The sequence below is a fragment of the Ambystoma mexicanum genome, chromosome 1p (genome assembly GCF_040938575.1).
Source record: "Ambystoma mexicanum isolate Mex_15411 chromosome 1p, UKY_AmexF1_1, whole genome shotgun sequence".
In the NCBI taxonomy this organism is placed as follows: Eukaryota; Metazoa; Chordata; class Amphibia; order Caudata; family Ambystomatidae; genus Ambystoma; species Ambystoma mexicanum.
The window spans coordinates 254794826-254810180 of NC_090921.1; the positions used below are offsets into that span (position 1 = coordinate 254794826).

The window sequence follows — 15355 nt, forward strand, 5'->3', positions numbered from 1 at the left end:
TTCAGATGGCCAAATTCCAAAGCAGAAGACTGCATTGTGTTTCAAAGACACCAGCAACCCCCGCGAGTGAACGGCAGAGTTGGGGAAGTGAGGCCAAGCCTGTGGTACTAACCTTGACTCATGAATTGGAAAACTGTAAAGACAAGAAAGAAACACACACAGCCGTAGAGTTGGCAAGCGACCTGAGAGACCAGTATGTGTTAAGGAAAGATTGAAGTTGCAACATTATATCAGAAGTGAAGGCTGCACATGTGTGAATGAGACACGAAGAAAGGCAAACCTGTGAATGAACTTCGAAGTAAGAATAGCTGTGAAACCAGCAATACTGAGTAACAAAGTGGTCCTGGGAGAGGGAAAAGCCCTCTCATAAGTTTCTGTGAACATTGAATTGTTTGTAGCGATAAAGTGAATGAACTGTAAAAGCAAAGTGATCAAAATTAACCCAGAGAGAAGGGGAGAGTAAAAAGCTGAACGTTGAAATTTGAGTCGAAGTAGTCCTGCGGAAGTCTGTAGAGAAAGTCACGCACATTCAAAAGTCTTTGACTTGCCGAAACAGTCTGAGCCCGACTGAGGGAGACCCAAAGTGTAATAAGTTTGGGGCAGAGAACCCCTAAAGGACATGAAATAAGTTTGGGGAAGGGAGCCCGCTGCAGGTATTCTTGAACTTTTGTTGTGAAAGGGCTGAGCCTGACTGAGGTGGACCGACATGAACTTTTGTTTTGAGGTCTGAGCCCGACAGAGGGTAACCGGCATGAACTTTTTGTTGAATGTTGTTTGGAAGACTGGAAAGAGAGACTTTAACGTGGAAGACAGGATGGGCCTCGATCCACGTTTTGAACTGTTTTTGTGTTAAGAACCCAAGCCAAAGTGTGTCATCCTGCCTACGGGGACCACCTTACTCCCTGGGGAGGAGAGCTGATTCAGCCACATTTATTCTTTATATTTGAACATTGATTTTCCTTTACAAAATCTACTTTACGCACTTTTTGTACAAGAGATAGGGCAGGCATTAGGTTTTGTAAGTATAGGCCATTTTGATTTGACAGACTCAACTAAGACTGTTTTATTTATTACTTGATGATAGAGGAACGCCCCAATCCCAGTTATAGGGCATAGTAGAAGTTTTTCCAAACCCAGAAACCTTAATAAAGGTTTTATAAATTGTACCTTGTGTGTCAGTGTCGTACTTCTGATACCATGCCTCCCCTACATTATATTCACAGCAAACGATTACAAATCCACACTTAGCCAAAACTCCCCAGCCATATGTCTGAGAGAACTGTGCTACCCTTGTGGGTTGTCCTGGGCTGGAAGGAGCGCCGTTCATTCTGGGTTGAAGTAAACAAGCATTCATGTTATTAGTGCACCCTTGCCAATTGGCCTCATGGGGGCCCTCACCATGGAGGGGCGAACCCACCACCCTCATTTCTCACAAAGCTTGGTTTCTCTGTATTTCTAGTTATACTGGCCGCTTGCACACTGCCCATGTAACAATAGCATTTGTTTCCTTCCTCCTTCCCCATTCTGTTCACTCCCTCTTCCTCTTAGCTGGGCGGGTGGGTGGATAGGTTGATGCATGTTAGGACGACTTTCTGAAGTCCAACTAAGGGCTTAGCAAAACCATTCAACTGAGGCATTACAAGACACCCCTCTTAGTATATGGCTGTACAACATGAGTATATGGTAGCGTAGACAGAGCAGCCAGGCTTATTTTAGGAGGGAGAGAGGGCAGTAGACACAGCACAAGAGAAATTGTAATACAAATTACCCAAAGAAACACTGAAACACTGTGTATTGTAAAAATAAAGGATTTATTTAAATACAGGTAGGCCCAGATAAATCTAGGGGGTAAGTAAGTACTAAAACATTATAAGAAATCACAGTATAAAAGCACAACACTATACTTGAAATCCACAGACTCAAGTATAGACCTTATTTGGAACACCTAACGGTAGTTCTAGGAAAGTCACAACCTTGTTATACACATTTAGTATAGGTCAAGCCTATTCTTTGGGAGTAATAGACCAATGGTTACTTTCAGATTACATTCAGTAATACAAGGGCAATAGGCCCTTCCAGTTGTACAGTGGCTCTTGGAACAAATCACATAAACAGTCAACTAGACAATATACTTTTGGTAAATAGTGAAACACTTATCTTAGGCGCAGTAAAAACCTATACCTACCTTTGTCATAACACACAGTTATAACAGGTGAGTAAAACCTAAGGATGTAAAATACAATTACAGATGCTTTTGAAATCAGGGAACCCCAGATTGAGGTAAGCAATAACTCTGGCAACCTGTTTTGGATGGCACACAGCTAACACAAGGTAAGTAAAACCCACATACTTTAACTTCACAATGAAGGGGAAAGTAAAACACAATGGGCCTCATTACGACCCAGGCGGTAAGGGGTTTACGGCAGCGTAAACAGCGCCGACCCTTACCTCCTGAGTATGAGGTCCCTTAGCGCCATGGCAGATTTAACACCTGCTTTTAGCAGGTGTTAAAATCCATGGCGCTAAGGGACCATGGAGTTAATTAAGCCACCGTAATTTACGGTGGCGTAATTAACGCCTTCCCCACTCCCATTATGCCCTATGGGGCAAAAATGGGAATGGGGAAGGGTAAATGGGGATTGGGGACTTACCGCCCCGCCAAGGTCGGAATGGGGCGGTAAGTCCGCCAACCACCATGGCGTAAACATAGTTTACGCCATGGTGGTAAAGTCACGGCCCAGGCGGTAACTTACCGCCTGGGTCGTAATGAGGCCCAATGTCACACTTTACTGAATAGTTATTCTAGGTAGGCAACAACCTAATATAGACTTATTAAGGACAGGCTAGCAGCAAGTCAGGGGAAGCAAGACCCAGTAGGGGGACACTCATACAGCTATCCTAACAGGACTAACCTGGTGATACCAACAGTTGGAGGACACTCATACAATTACCCTACAGGAATAATCTGGTGAAATCAACACATTACTTTTGTAAAGAGGCAAAACCTAATCACAGGAGAGTAAAATACCTTCACATCTACTTTCCATTAGACTGGCAAAACAGTGGCTAAGGAAGAAAAGATGTTAACCATACTTTTAAGAATACTGCATCACACATTCAAGATCAGCAAGAACTTTTGTAACTGTTCACTCAGAATTACAGTTACCAACCAACTCTTTTCAAGTAACTAAAACACTTGATTTCTTTTCTAGGCAGAAGTCCCAATCCCTTCAAAGTATTTCCCTTATTCTTGGAGCATGATTGTTCTCAGTGGCAGAGGACTAGTGACCAACAGGCAGTGTTAGAGTAAGTGAATTCTAGAATTCCATGCATACAGAGCAGGGGGCAGGGAAAAGCAAGACGCAACAACGTGCTCATCTTCAGAGTTGTCATGAACAGGACCAAATGCAGATGATAAACAGCGTTTGGGGATGTGCAACCAGCACCTTAACAGCCTAATTGGAACCGTAATGCGACATTTCCACTTGAAAGACCCCACACAGCTCCAGAAAAGACCAATCAAGAACATAACATGAAAATCTCGCTTTTATAGATTCGTTTTTGTATTCATGATGTCTACCAGCCAGGCAAAACAGTATTTGCCTTTATGTGGATAGGCACATGTTCCTAGCATGCATAACAAAACGTTGGAACTTTGTAACATGCTTTACGAATTTATGTAATAAGATCACCTGCAAAAATTGGTTTGCCTATATGGTGGGTATGTTTTGGATATTTGGGGAGCTGTCTGGAGCAATTTTTAAGTGTGCTCCAGGCTGCCAATGTCCATTATTAGTTTGGGTTTTCTGTGGTGTCTATCAGTGTGGTGTGAAGAGTTGTATTGTTGCATCTGTTTTGGGATAGTGAGGTTTTAAGGGGAATTCAGTGTTGATCCATGTCTTCATGTGGTGTATATTTCATTGTGTAAACTGTGTGCCTCTAGATGTGTTGTCAGTGAGGGTGGGAGGTAGAATTATTATGAGATAGTTATTGCTACAATACTTTGCCCAACAGATCACCCCATAAACAGCGGGTCCAACCTTTCTCACTTTGGAGCATCCCAGTTGGTTGCATTTTTTCATATTTGCATAACGTTCTTTCTCCAGCTTTTATGCCTAATCATGCCAGCTTATGTGATGTTAGTCTTAAGTGATGCAATGTCATGTCACACAATGCCATGGCATAGATTCAGTGCCCACAGTTTCCAGGCCGTTGCCCAGGACCTTTCTTCTGACTGACCATTGGCACCTTAAAGACACTCCAACTGTAGCATCACTGAATTGTTCATGGGGGTATGGTACAGTGCAGCTGGGCATGCCTACTACACACCACATCACAACTGATGAATTCCCATTCTGGTAGGTACTATTCGAATGTGCAATGTTACTGGCCCAATGTGCTTTAAATTGCATCATTTACTGCTAATTTGACACTTATGTCCCTAAACATTCTTTGGGGAGAACTGGAAGGCAGCCCTTACATGTTAATTTGCTCCATGCACGCAAAATGTCTGAAGGTAGCTCATTACCATTTTTAGTTTGGGCTATTAGGTGGCGCCATATCTATTGTCACTAACATAACAGCTTTAATATAAGAGCTTCAAATAGGGGCTTTGAATCAGGGTCTGTAATGCTTTTCCGATGGAGATGACATTTGATGAGGGATACAGCGTTGTTATGCTGTTGAATCCCTCCCATTCCCTGCCAATAGCCATGCTATTCCCTGTGGCAAATCCCGCCCATTCCTGCCCATCTCGGAACTCTTTGAGCTCTTCCATGGAGGCAGCCATCTTGGATGACTGTCTTTGAGGAAGCTCTCTGGAAACAAACAGAATCTAGCGGCCATCTTTGAATAACAGGCATCTGACTTGTTTTTTTACACTGATGGAAATACTTTCGACAGCAGTCATTACTGCTGTCCCCTCTGTGTTTCATTTCCTTGTTTTGATGTGTGCTCTGTGTAAAACGGTATCATCCTAAAATGTAGAATAAAAAATACCGAAGTACGCAATACTGCAAATTTTCTGTGCTAGAAAATGTAGAAAGTATCCCATGCGCGGCTTTGATGTGCTCCGTTGCACATGGCACACCATTTTAATGTTCCCTCCGTAAAAGTCATGGGACGAGTCAATAACGGCTGTGGACATGGCTTTGTTGATGGCCCAGCGTGGCCGCGAGCTCTATGGCACAGCTTTTGTTATGTGCCCTCAATGAAAGACATCAGATGAATCAGCTTCTTCTTTGTGATTTGCGCGCTGCTCCCTACGTCTTTGACCGCACACAGTACTTTGAGCAGATTGGTCGAAATAAAACCTCATTCAACTCCTAGTTAATGGCTGGAACAAATTTAAACAGTTGGTATAGTATAAAAGAGGGCATGTAACTTTACATTTTGAACTCTGTTATTAAGATTAAGGGCTCTTCCAAGGCGGAGTGTGATGGACGGCCTAGAAAAATGGTGCAGTCTGGATGATGGGGTGTGGGTGTCTTGGCCGAAAAGGCACATAATGGTTCTGATTTTAAAGCACCAGCAAATAGTTCATAGAAGAAACAGAGGTTGGTATTGCAACCCCATAGCCTGGAAGTAAGGTGTGCCTCGCCCAGTATTGATGTGATTTCCACCCGCTTTTCACCACCAGCCACTTTGGCGAAACAGGGGATATACAAGCTGCAGCTCTCTAGGTTTTGTTGAGTGAAACAGAGGCCAAACTGTATTTCTAATCTGGTGCTTCACTCATTCTTTTGGTGAAATTAGAGGATGATAGCTGGAAGCTGTTGAAGTACTCAAAACCACAGGCATTGGGCCAATACAGCCCCGGCGGTCCTGGTAATTCCCATTACCGGGCGCCGGAATGGATTACACCCTATTCGAGTCCCATTGGACTCAATGGGAATGGGGAGGACGGATGCACCGGCACTATATATGAATGGATCCGGTGTATCCGTCAAGGTCTGAGAGCGGGTGCCTGTCAGCCTGCCAGGTTAGACCTGATGTGTACCCATCCATGGCAGAAGAATAGTCTCTGAATGCCCTGGCCTGGCACAGAAGCCCCCCTTTACTTCATCATCCACAGGAAGATAAACACATTGTGTCCACCGCCTCATTAGGAGACGGTGACATACATGGTCAATTCAATTACATTCCAAATATACAGTGAAAATAATGGCAATAAATGAGTGTTTCAGTCACTGCCATCCTTGCTGCTAGTCTATGTTTGCAGCCTCACCACATAGGCCCAGTCATTCCTGCTCCGTTATCATGCTTTCTCTCGGCATGGGAGGACAGGTAAACAGAGACATTTCATAGAAAGTCAGCGGGTAATTTCCAAAATCGAAGGGTAATGTACAAATCTGATGTCGATTTCTGAAGTCTGTGCTCATTAGGAAATCTGAGTTAAAAGATATATCCTGGATTTGTGCTGTCCATGCTAATTGCCACTCTCCCTTGCAGGGCAAAGGTCCCAATGTTTGAAAAACATTTGACAGAAGTGCTTTTCGTGAGATCTTAACGCATTCCATTCTCACGGTCTGCCCCCGCTTGTGTGCTGAGTGTGCCTCCCATATTTCTTGGTAGATGACATGTTCTCTGCTTCTCCTTCTCTGATCATAGGAAAGGCAGCATCATCGTGAACCACAAAGTCATACTCAGTGTGAACTTCACCAACTACACGGAGGAATACAGCACTGCCGTGAAACAGGTCCAGGGAATTCTTCACAATAAAAATTATTCCAATGGCCCCGCTGGCCCAGGTAGGTTCCAAGGAATGGCATGGCTTGCAATTGTGGGGGCAGATATAGTATCCAATACAGCTTATATAGCTTATGTCAGTGAGGTTTAAACAAAAGTGGCAATGTGTCTGACAAACTGAATCTGTAAGATTTTGTGAAATTGTGCACTACCATCATTAGGTGAAATTTACATTTGAATACATCCTGCTTCTATAGCTTGTGTCTGGTGGATATTACACATCTTTCAGTGTTCTTTGTGTTGCCATCCTTGCATTTATACAAGCATGTACTGCGTCATATGCAAGCCTCAATCTTTGTTGGTATTACACCCAGCCCTTCTCTGTTTCGTCACTGTACTTCATTTTGAGACATCACCCTCCATGACAGGAACCCATTTTTATTTTACTTTTTTGTTTCCGCCCCTTTCCCCTGAGAGTATAATACCTCTAGTATCCCAGCATGCATCAGTTATGTTTAACCGTGCTTACCATTAGCCCATCCATCAGAGATGGGGATGGTGCTGCAGCTCATAAGTACTGTGATGTGGTAGAGAAGGAGTAGGATTAATCAAGATTACTGTTTAGTAATCAAAACATTGCCTCCACGTTTCTCTTCCTTTTCCAAGTACTTGTCTTTGGGGAATACCAAAGAGAGCGATGGAGGTGCCTATGAGAAGCTACAAGTACTACGCATGCTGCATGCACTCCCCATCACCACTTTCTTATACCCAGAAACATCATAACCTTCACCCTTTTTTGGTGAATGCCAGCCCCTACTACTCTCGCGCCAAAGGTGCTAGTCCCGCAGCAGTCCAAGTTGAGATGGTGGTATTTTGTGAACGGGTTTGGATCAGGCCAGGTTTTTGCCTACATTTGTCCTGCATCTGGCCATTGGGTTGCCATTTCACTTTGTTGATCTCCCTTGGGGTTCAGCCGGTAGAGGAATGCCCACTTCTGCGTATCCCATGGAGATGGTTGTTCTAATCAGTCTGCTGATTGAACAGGATAGATGCTTTTCTCCCAGCAACTGAGTAACCAAGGGTGACAAATAACCTTTCTGATTTCCTGAAGGGGTTTGTTCTGTCCAGGTATGTATGCAACACCCTCTTGTCAAGATTGTGCCATGGTGCCTTTTAAGGAAAGGACGGTTTTTGGTAACAATTTGAGTGATTGATTTAACTTTGACACAATGTTTGGAAGAAAAGAGGACTCACACTGGAGAACCAGGGATTCTGCATGTGGCGTTAGATAAGGAATTTTTCCATGCCCATGAGTTGAGAAGTGGCCACTAAAATATATCTTCAGGGTCATATATTTTATGTCTTGAGTCATTGAGTGTGATGCTGGAAATGCTTTTGGAGGAACAGAGTCTCCTCGTCTTTGTGCTACCTCTTCCCTATATGTGTTTTCTGTTTGTTTTCTGCACAGGAGTCTAGATTGGACCCCTGGCAATGCAGCTCTTCATCGTTTCCTTTTAGTGAACAATACCCATGGGACAGCACTATGGCAGACATGGGTAGGGCTACACGTTAGTACCCGAAGTGTATGTTTTTGGGCACCAGTGTGTTCCCCACAGAGCAGGGTATGGGCTGGTGGCAGCTAAATGCAGACTTGACAGTGGCTCTGATATCTTCCATTGTTGGGATACCCAGGCCCTGCCATAGAAATGAATGGATTGCTACACAAAGGCAAGATGGCCACTGTAGTCTCTTGGTTTCCTTTGCCTTTACCCCATGTTTCTGAAAGTCAGGAGAAGCCCTAACTCTATTCCCTTCCCCTGAATGGCTGTTGGGTGGAAGGACCATATATGGCTTTGCGGCTGCCCAAGCCAGATTGGCTGGGCGTTCCCAGGGACTGCTTGTTGTGGGTACACACTTGCAGTGGGACCTGTATGAATGGAAAGAGGAGTCAAATCACATTCTGTGTTGTGGGTGTCTGGTTTTGGTTGTGCGCCACAATGCCTGTTGTCTGCTTGAGCGAGCCTGACTGAAACTGGAATGAATGCAGTGTGTATTCTGAAAGGTTCGGTGTTGCCTCCAATACACATTCACTGTTTCGGATGAATGGCCTGAATGCTTGTGAGCCTGATTGGATGTTGCCTGATGAATGCACTAGTGTGTGTCAACTGCGCTGCCTTCCTCATACGCATCTGAATGCAAGTGCTATAGTCTCCACAGGAATCAAATTCACCACCTAGTTATTTACATTACAGGGTGTAATTTCAGCGGCCTGAATATAAAGGCGAGTCCCAGGAATTATTTTACCAGAAATAGCATCAGTAGGGTTTTAGCCCCATTGATAATCAAATCATTGGTGTCTGCATAAGCCCACAGTGCCTCAGCCAATCTCTATGCCATTAAACGTGTGATCCAGGATCACTAAATCGTCGGCATAAGCCAGTACTGTGCAATGCATGAGGCCAATTTATGTGGGGACAATTCTGGTCTGATGCAAATAGTTTGTACAACAAAGGTGCCGTTTGACATCCCTGTTTTACCCCGCAATTCTAACGGATGGATTCCGTCATAGTTCCCTGTGCATCAGGTCTTAGGCACACTGTGGTGTTCTTATGCAACAGTTTTAGGTAAGACAGTATTCCTCTTTACACCACATAGATGTGCGAGGAAGACCCCCCCACAGCCTCCCATATTACTATAATATCCCAGAACCCCCCCACATATATATATATGTGGTGTAAAGGGGGTGTTAAAAAGTAATTAAAAAGTCGGATATTTCGGCTGTCGCAATTATGAGGGCGACATTTTGGGCCATTACCCCCGAAATCCATACTGGAATCTGTCAAGTATGCCCCCCCCTTGTCCACCCAAACCTGTAGTTCATGCAGGAGTAGTGAGGTAAAGGGTTTCCCAGAGCAATCCAACATGGAGAGGAGCCAACAATTCCCAGGCTCTGATTTATTGGCTTTTTTTTAGCACCGGAACTAGGATTGCTGTTTGCCTTGAACTGGGAATATTCCCCTCTAAGAGCACTTTGTCAAAAAGAATGTTAAGTAAATAGGACCAAAACAGGGGTTGTTCTTAAGGACCACATTTTCCAACACAATCGGCTTGGGGGCCCCAGAGGATTTAAGATTCTTAATTTTCCTTGCTAAATCGTCAGCCTTTACTATGAAAGGAGAGCAGGCAGGCTTAAGGTCAATCAAAGTGGATCCGTGGGAAAGCTCAGGGATCTTATGTTTAATCAGAAATGACGTCCATGTGTGCGCACTAATGGGCCTGCTCCCGACTTCCCTTTGCCTCTCCCAGTAGAGACCAGATACTATGGGAATTGCCACTACAAAGTGTCATTACCATCTGCTGCCATAGGGTATCTTTGCCAGAGAGTCTCCACTGTTTAAGCCCTTTATGATACTGATTTTTTAGCTTTCTTGATTCCTGAGAGAAGGACGCATACGAGCGAGTTGTTGACTCTGCTTTCTGGAGATCACCCCTTGATTTATGTTTAGCCTCCCTGATTGTTTTGTCATAAACTTTTGTAGGGTATTTTGTGGAGATTTGGGGCCTGATGGTATTTTATTACCGCCGAAAAATAACTTAGCAATAATCACTCCTCGTATTCAGATTGGGCCCTGTACAACAATAATACAGTGGACATGCATTATTTCAGCACCCAGGCATGCATATTTGGTATGCGTGGGTGGTAGGCGTGGTTGGTGGTATTTTGGTGAGCATAATTCCCTTGTTTTATTCGTGGCCCCAATGTCCAGAATCCCTTATCTTTGCTTAGATTTTTCGTGTAATCACTAGAGAGACCTCAGACCTACATTTTAGGAATACCACATTTTTCAGTGTTAGTGTTAGTGTGCCACCATGGGCGATCTCACTGACTTATTTACGACAGAGAGCTATATATGGTAATCCTGTGGTAATTTCCACTACCTTATATACGGTAGGGAGCTATGTTCAGAGAGTCTCTCTTCCCGTTGGCTCATGTACCTCCAACGAGCTATGCTACAGTCACTCACAACTGTTCATACTGAATCTGACATGCACACATCTGTCTTAAAATGACCATTGCACTGTTTAAAATCTCCCCACATCATCAGCATTGTAATGGTAAATAGTAAATACACCACCCGTCTGTTTTCAAATATTTTTCTGTATTATAAAAGTTGCAATTAAACACGATCTCATTCTTTACAGAAATAAATAAAATGGTACAGTAAAAGCATTGTCTATGGCACACTGCAAAGAGAGTGGCGGAGAACAGAACTCAAATTACAACATTAGCATTTGATTAAGGCACGCACAGGAATCCCCTTTCCTACACTGACTGCATATTTCCGTGCACACCCAGCTCCCACACTTATGTAATTACCTTATCTGTTCAGAGTTTTCTTCAGCTGTTCTCTTTCTGAATGTGGCTCCCTTGAAGATTAACCCCAGTGAAAGCGAACGACTTTTCTTCTCAAACTGGGGTCATTGCCTGGAATTCTCAGCTTTTGCAGATAGGAATGCCTCAGCCAGTGGAAATGTCCTTCTTTCAGCTCTCCCCAATCTTGACTGCCTTTCTTCTTCCTCAAACTCCCCCAGCAAAAACCTGATCACTCCCTCTAGCATGATACTTGCTATGACGCTGCTCCAATCAGAATTAATCACGCCATCTCCTCCTTCTCTACACAATGGCTCATTTTTATAGTAATACTTTGTAACCAACTGATTTCCTGTTCTTTCGAGCCCATTTGCTTCCTGTATTTATGTGGACAGGGCAGCAGAGAGAACAGAAAAAAAAATGGATGTGCGTTTAAAAGTTCACTTTCAGAATAGGCCTAATTCTGCAGTGGAGACACATTTTTATTAGTGGATTATGTTTCATTAGTCAGGTTAGTAATAAGTTATGTTAGTTGTTATTTTCAAATGTGTCTCTCGCACCATAGGCATTTCAGGTGAAAAATAGTGTGCATTTTTAAATGAGCACGTGTGCTTTTAACTGTAAGAATAGATTTGCATCTTATATGTTAAAATCGTTTTTGACTGAATAGCCTGTCTTTTCTTGTTAATCTGGTAACACATATAGCAATGCACCGCACCCTTGTGGTGGTGCTGCAAAAAAAATTGCTACCTGTGCAGTAGTGCTGTACTCTGTGCTGTTTGCTACCTGTGTGGTAGTGCTGTACTCTGTGCTGTTTGCTACCTGTGTGGTAGTGCTGTACTCTGTGCTGTTTGCTACCTGTGTAGTAGTGCTGTACTCTGTGCTGTAACACGCCAAATATCCTTACATACCCTCCTTTTGTTTTTAGAACTTGGCTATAATCCAAGCCAATTCCTAAAAACAATTTGTTCTCTCTTTTTTTTTTTTTACAATATAGCAATCCAACAAAATGAATATTCATGTGCATCAATGAAAAATTTGCAATCAACACAGTATTCATCTGAGTTCATTAGTTTACAAAATATTCCACATTTGCCTTCTCAGTTGAAGTGGCATTACTTTAAGTTTAGATTTTCCAAGTCAATTAAAAACAAAGAAATAAAACAACTAACTAAAACAAATAATTAATATAACAAATTAAAATAAATAATTAAAATAATAAATACGTGGAACTCCATATGTCAGCACTCTTGTCTGTCTCTGATATGTCCCGACCAGCGATGTTATTTGGTTCATTCGAGTACACTTTCATCTTGGCAATCTTTGGTCCATAGGAGTCATCTTTTTCAGCATTCTGGTTATCTTGTCTTCACCTCCACCTGGAGGCAGGCATCTTTTGGTCTTCATCCAGGGGACTCCAGGACTCCATCGTCTCTCCCGTGGGCTCTGATCTCGGAACCTCCGACCAAATAATGTTAATTGTCTAAATCAAAATAGAAAATAACAAATTAAGTACATATCGTAATACTAACTTCATCCTTTTGCCAAAAATAAAACATGCTTGGCAAAAATATTTCATTTTTTTTTTTTTTTTTCTGAAATTAAACACAAGTTAAAAGAAAACAAGCAGATATTCAATATTTAACACGCTTTCTCTCTGCTCACCAACAATGAGCTTCCATTATATGTGCATTTATTTATTTATTTATTTATTTATTTATTTATTTATATTATATATTTTTACATATATTACAATGTTTATGTACCATCATAACAATCAACTTTTTTTTTTAACTTCTTTGTCACTGCCTCCTGATTACACACATTTATTTTCTCTTTTCTTTGTTCAAGGGACTTTATCTGTCTCTACATGCTCAAGCTGCCTGATCTCATGTCTGGGATGGCATGGTTTGATTTGATTTACATGGACAAACTGCTCTATTGCTGTTTCACCTTCATTTTTCAAAATTTTATACACTACAGGAGAGACCTTATCTATAATTCGAAATGGCCCCTGCCAGGCCGCTAGAAATTTAGAATTTTTCTGTTTACTTTTTCCAAAATGAAACTTGTACACCTGATCCCCTACACTGTATTCCTTTACTGATGTATTTTTATCATAATATGACTTTGCACTGTCAGCAGCTCTTTCCAGATTTCTCTGCACAAAAGCAAATGCATGTTGCAAATGCCTCCTCAGTTCATCAATATATTCATGAACTGTGGATGCACTCACAAGGGTTTGCTCATGTGTTCTGTATAGTAGGTGTTGTGGTAACACCATTTTCCTACCTGTTAAGACCTCATGGGGGCTAACACCTGTTGCTTTGGCAGGAGTCGACCTGATTGCCATCAAAACCAATGGTAAACGCAAATCCCAGCTGGAAACTGCTTCTGCCACAAATTTCTTTAAAATATCCACAACAGACCTATTGCTTCTTTCAACTGTACCTGAAGACGCCGCCCGATATGCGATATGTAGTTTCCTTTTCACACCTAGTATTTGCCATACCTTACTCATTAGAGTACTTGTGAAATGACTTCCTCTGTCTGACTCAATTCTTTGTGGCAACCCAAACCTTGAGAACACATGGTTCACCAGCAATGTGGCTGCTGTTTTTTTGTAGAGCTGCCACTTTTAAATATTTTGGCATATCAGTTTCCACTTCAATGGGCTGATTTCCTATTTCATTTTCATTTAAATTAAATATTATGCAATCCTCTTGATGGCAGCACACTGTCTCATTTGAATCATAAGGATACACAGAATGAATTTTAAATATACCTTTGGGCTGAGAGTCCAGGTGTTCTGGCAACTCGCCCTTGGCATCTACATATTTTTCAGGAATATTCCCAATCACCATGTTATTTAAATCTGCCGTATAATGTGATTTTTGTATAGCCATTCCTAATGGGGAGTTTTCCTCTAAATGAATATCCTGACAACCTTTATTATTTACCATGATTTTTACAGATCCCTCACCAATGTCTACCAATGGAATGTATTCATAATCCAGGCCTTGCTGTTTTATGGATTCATTCAGGCATACAAATGCATCAGAGCCTTTCATCTGCTGTCCATTTTTGCATTTCAGTGTTATTGCAAACTGTTTTGTAAATGCAGGAATAATAGTATTTTTCCTCATTTGTAATTCGACTGCATAAGGAACCAGTTGTGCACAATGATAAGCCCTTCTTTTGTCTTCAAATTCAGGTGCCGGACCACCTAGGCGTGACCATATTTTTTGATTAAGGCAATCTAACACCATACACATTCTGTGCATGATGTCATTTCCCATGTAAAATTCATTTTGTGCTCCACTCACTATCCAGACATTATGGTAAATTGTTTTCTGCCCAATGCTAATTTTAAGCATGCATCTGCCTGCAATTCGGTTTTCAAAGTCTGGACTGTCCAACCCAGAAACATATTGGTTTTTAATCCTAAATTTCGGGATTTATTCCCCTTTCCATTATTTTTTGCAACAATTTCTCATTAATGAAACTCCTTTCATGTTCAAGCGCTAAAGTGGCTTTTATTGTTTTAAGATAATCATTTATACCAACATGAACCCATGGTTGCTCATCTTCCATGTGTATTTCTGCTAGAGTGGTAATGTGTTTTTCTGAATCTGTTTTAGGAGCAATATTCTGTTTGCACGTTTTCTCTTTTAGATAAAAACATAATGTGTGCTCATCTATGGCAGTCTGCCAATCTTTCCTTGGGTCCAAGTATATTTGTACAGGTAGTTTTTCATTGTCGCTCTGCATTTTGTCTTCACACATTAATATGACAGTGACACTAGGTATGCAGCTATTCTGGAGATATACCTCCACAGCATCATTTGTTTTGGCAACGGTGTGACATTCATTTATATTGCTGTTTTGTGATTTTAGTTTCTTAGGCCTCAATGGTTTTTTGGTTAAAGACCACAGCACTCCATTCACCCCATCTATGAGAGGAGACAATCTTTTCAGGCAATCTGTCCCCATCAGAAATGGAATTTCACAAATAGATGTGATCAATACCTCTTGTTTCATTCTGTGCTTTCCTATTTTTATGTCAACCTCAGTTACACCTATGATGGGCACCTCCTCCCCATTAAAGTTATGCACTGGGCCTTGATTTTCCTTCACTGTGATCTGACTCTGTGGAGGTCTCCCTTCATTGATACTCTTTACCAGCTCCTTGGACATAATTGTGGCCTGTGCGCCAGTGTCAATCATAGCAAAGGTGTGGCATTTTTCTTCTACAGTGATGGGTGCATAATATCTGTCCTCAACTTCCTCTAATAC

The 15355-nt window shown here is 42.0% G+C and overlaps 1 protein-coding gene across 1 annotated transcript in view; it reads left to right on the forward strand.

The window, feature by feature from the left end:
* Nucleotides 1-15355, forward strand: part of LOC138568755 (mucin-3A-like) — a 95202-nt gene that overhangs the window by 21293 nt on the left and 58554 nt on the right. The window contains exon 5 of the mRNA XM_069646541.1: nucleotides 6610-6749. Within this exon, the coding sequence (XP_069502642.1) occupies nucleotides 6610-6749 (140 nt within the window). The remainder of the gene's footprint in view (nucleotides 1-6609; nucleotides 6750-15355) is intronic.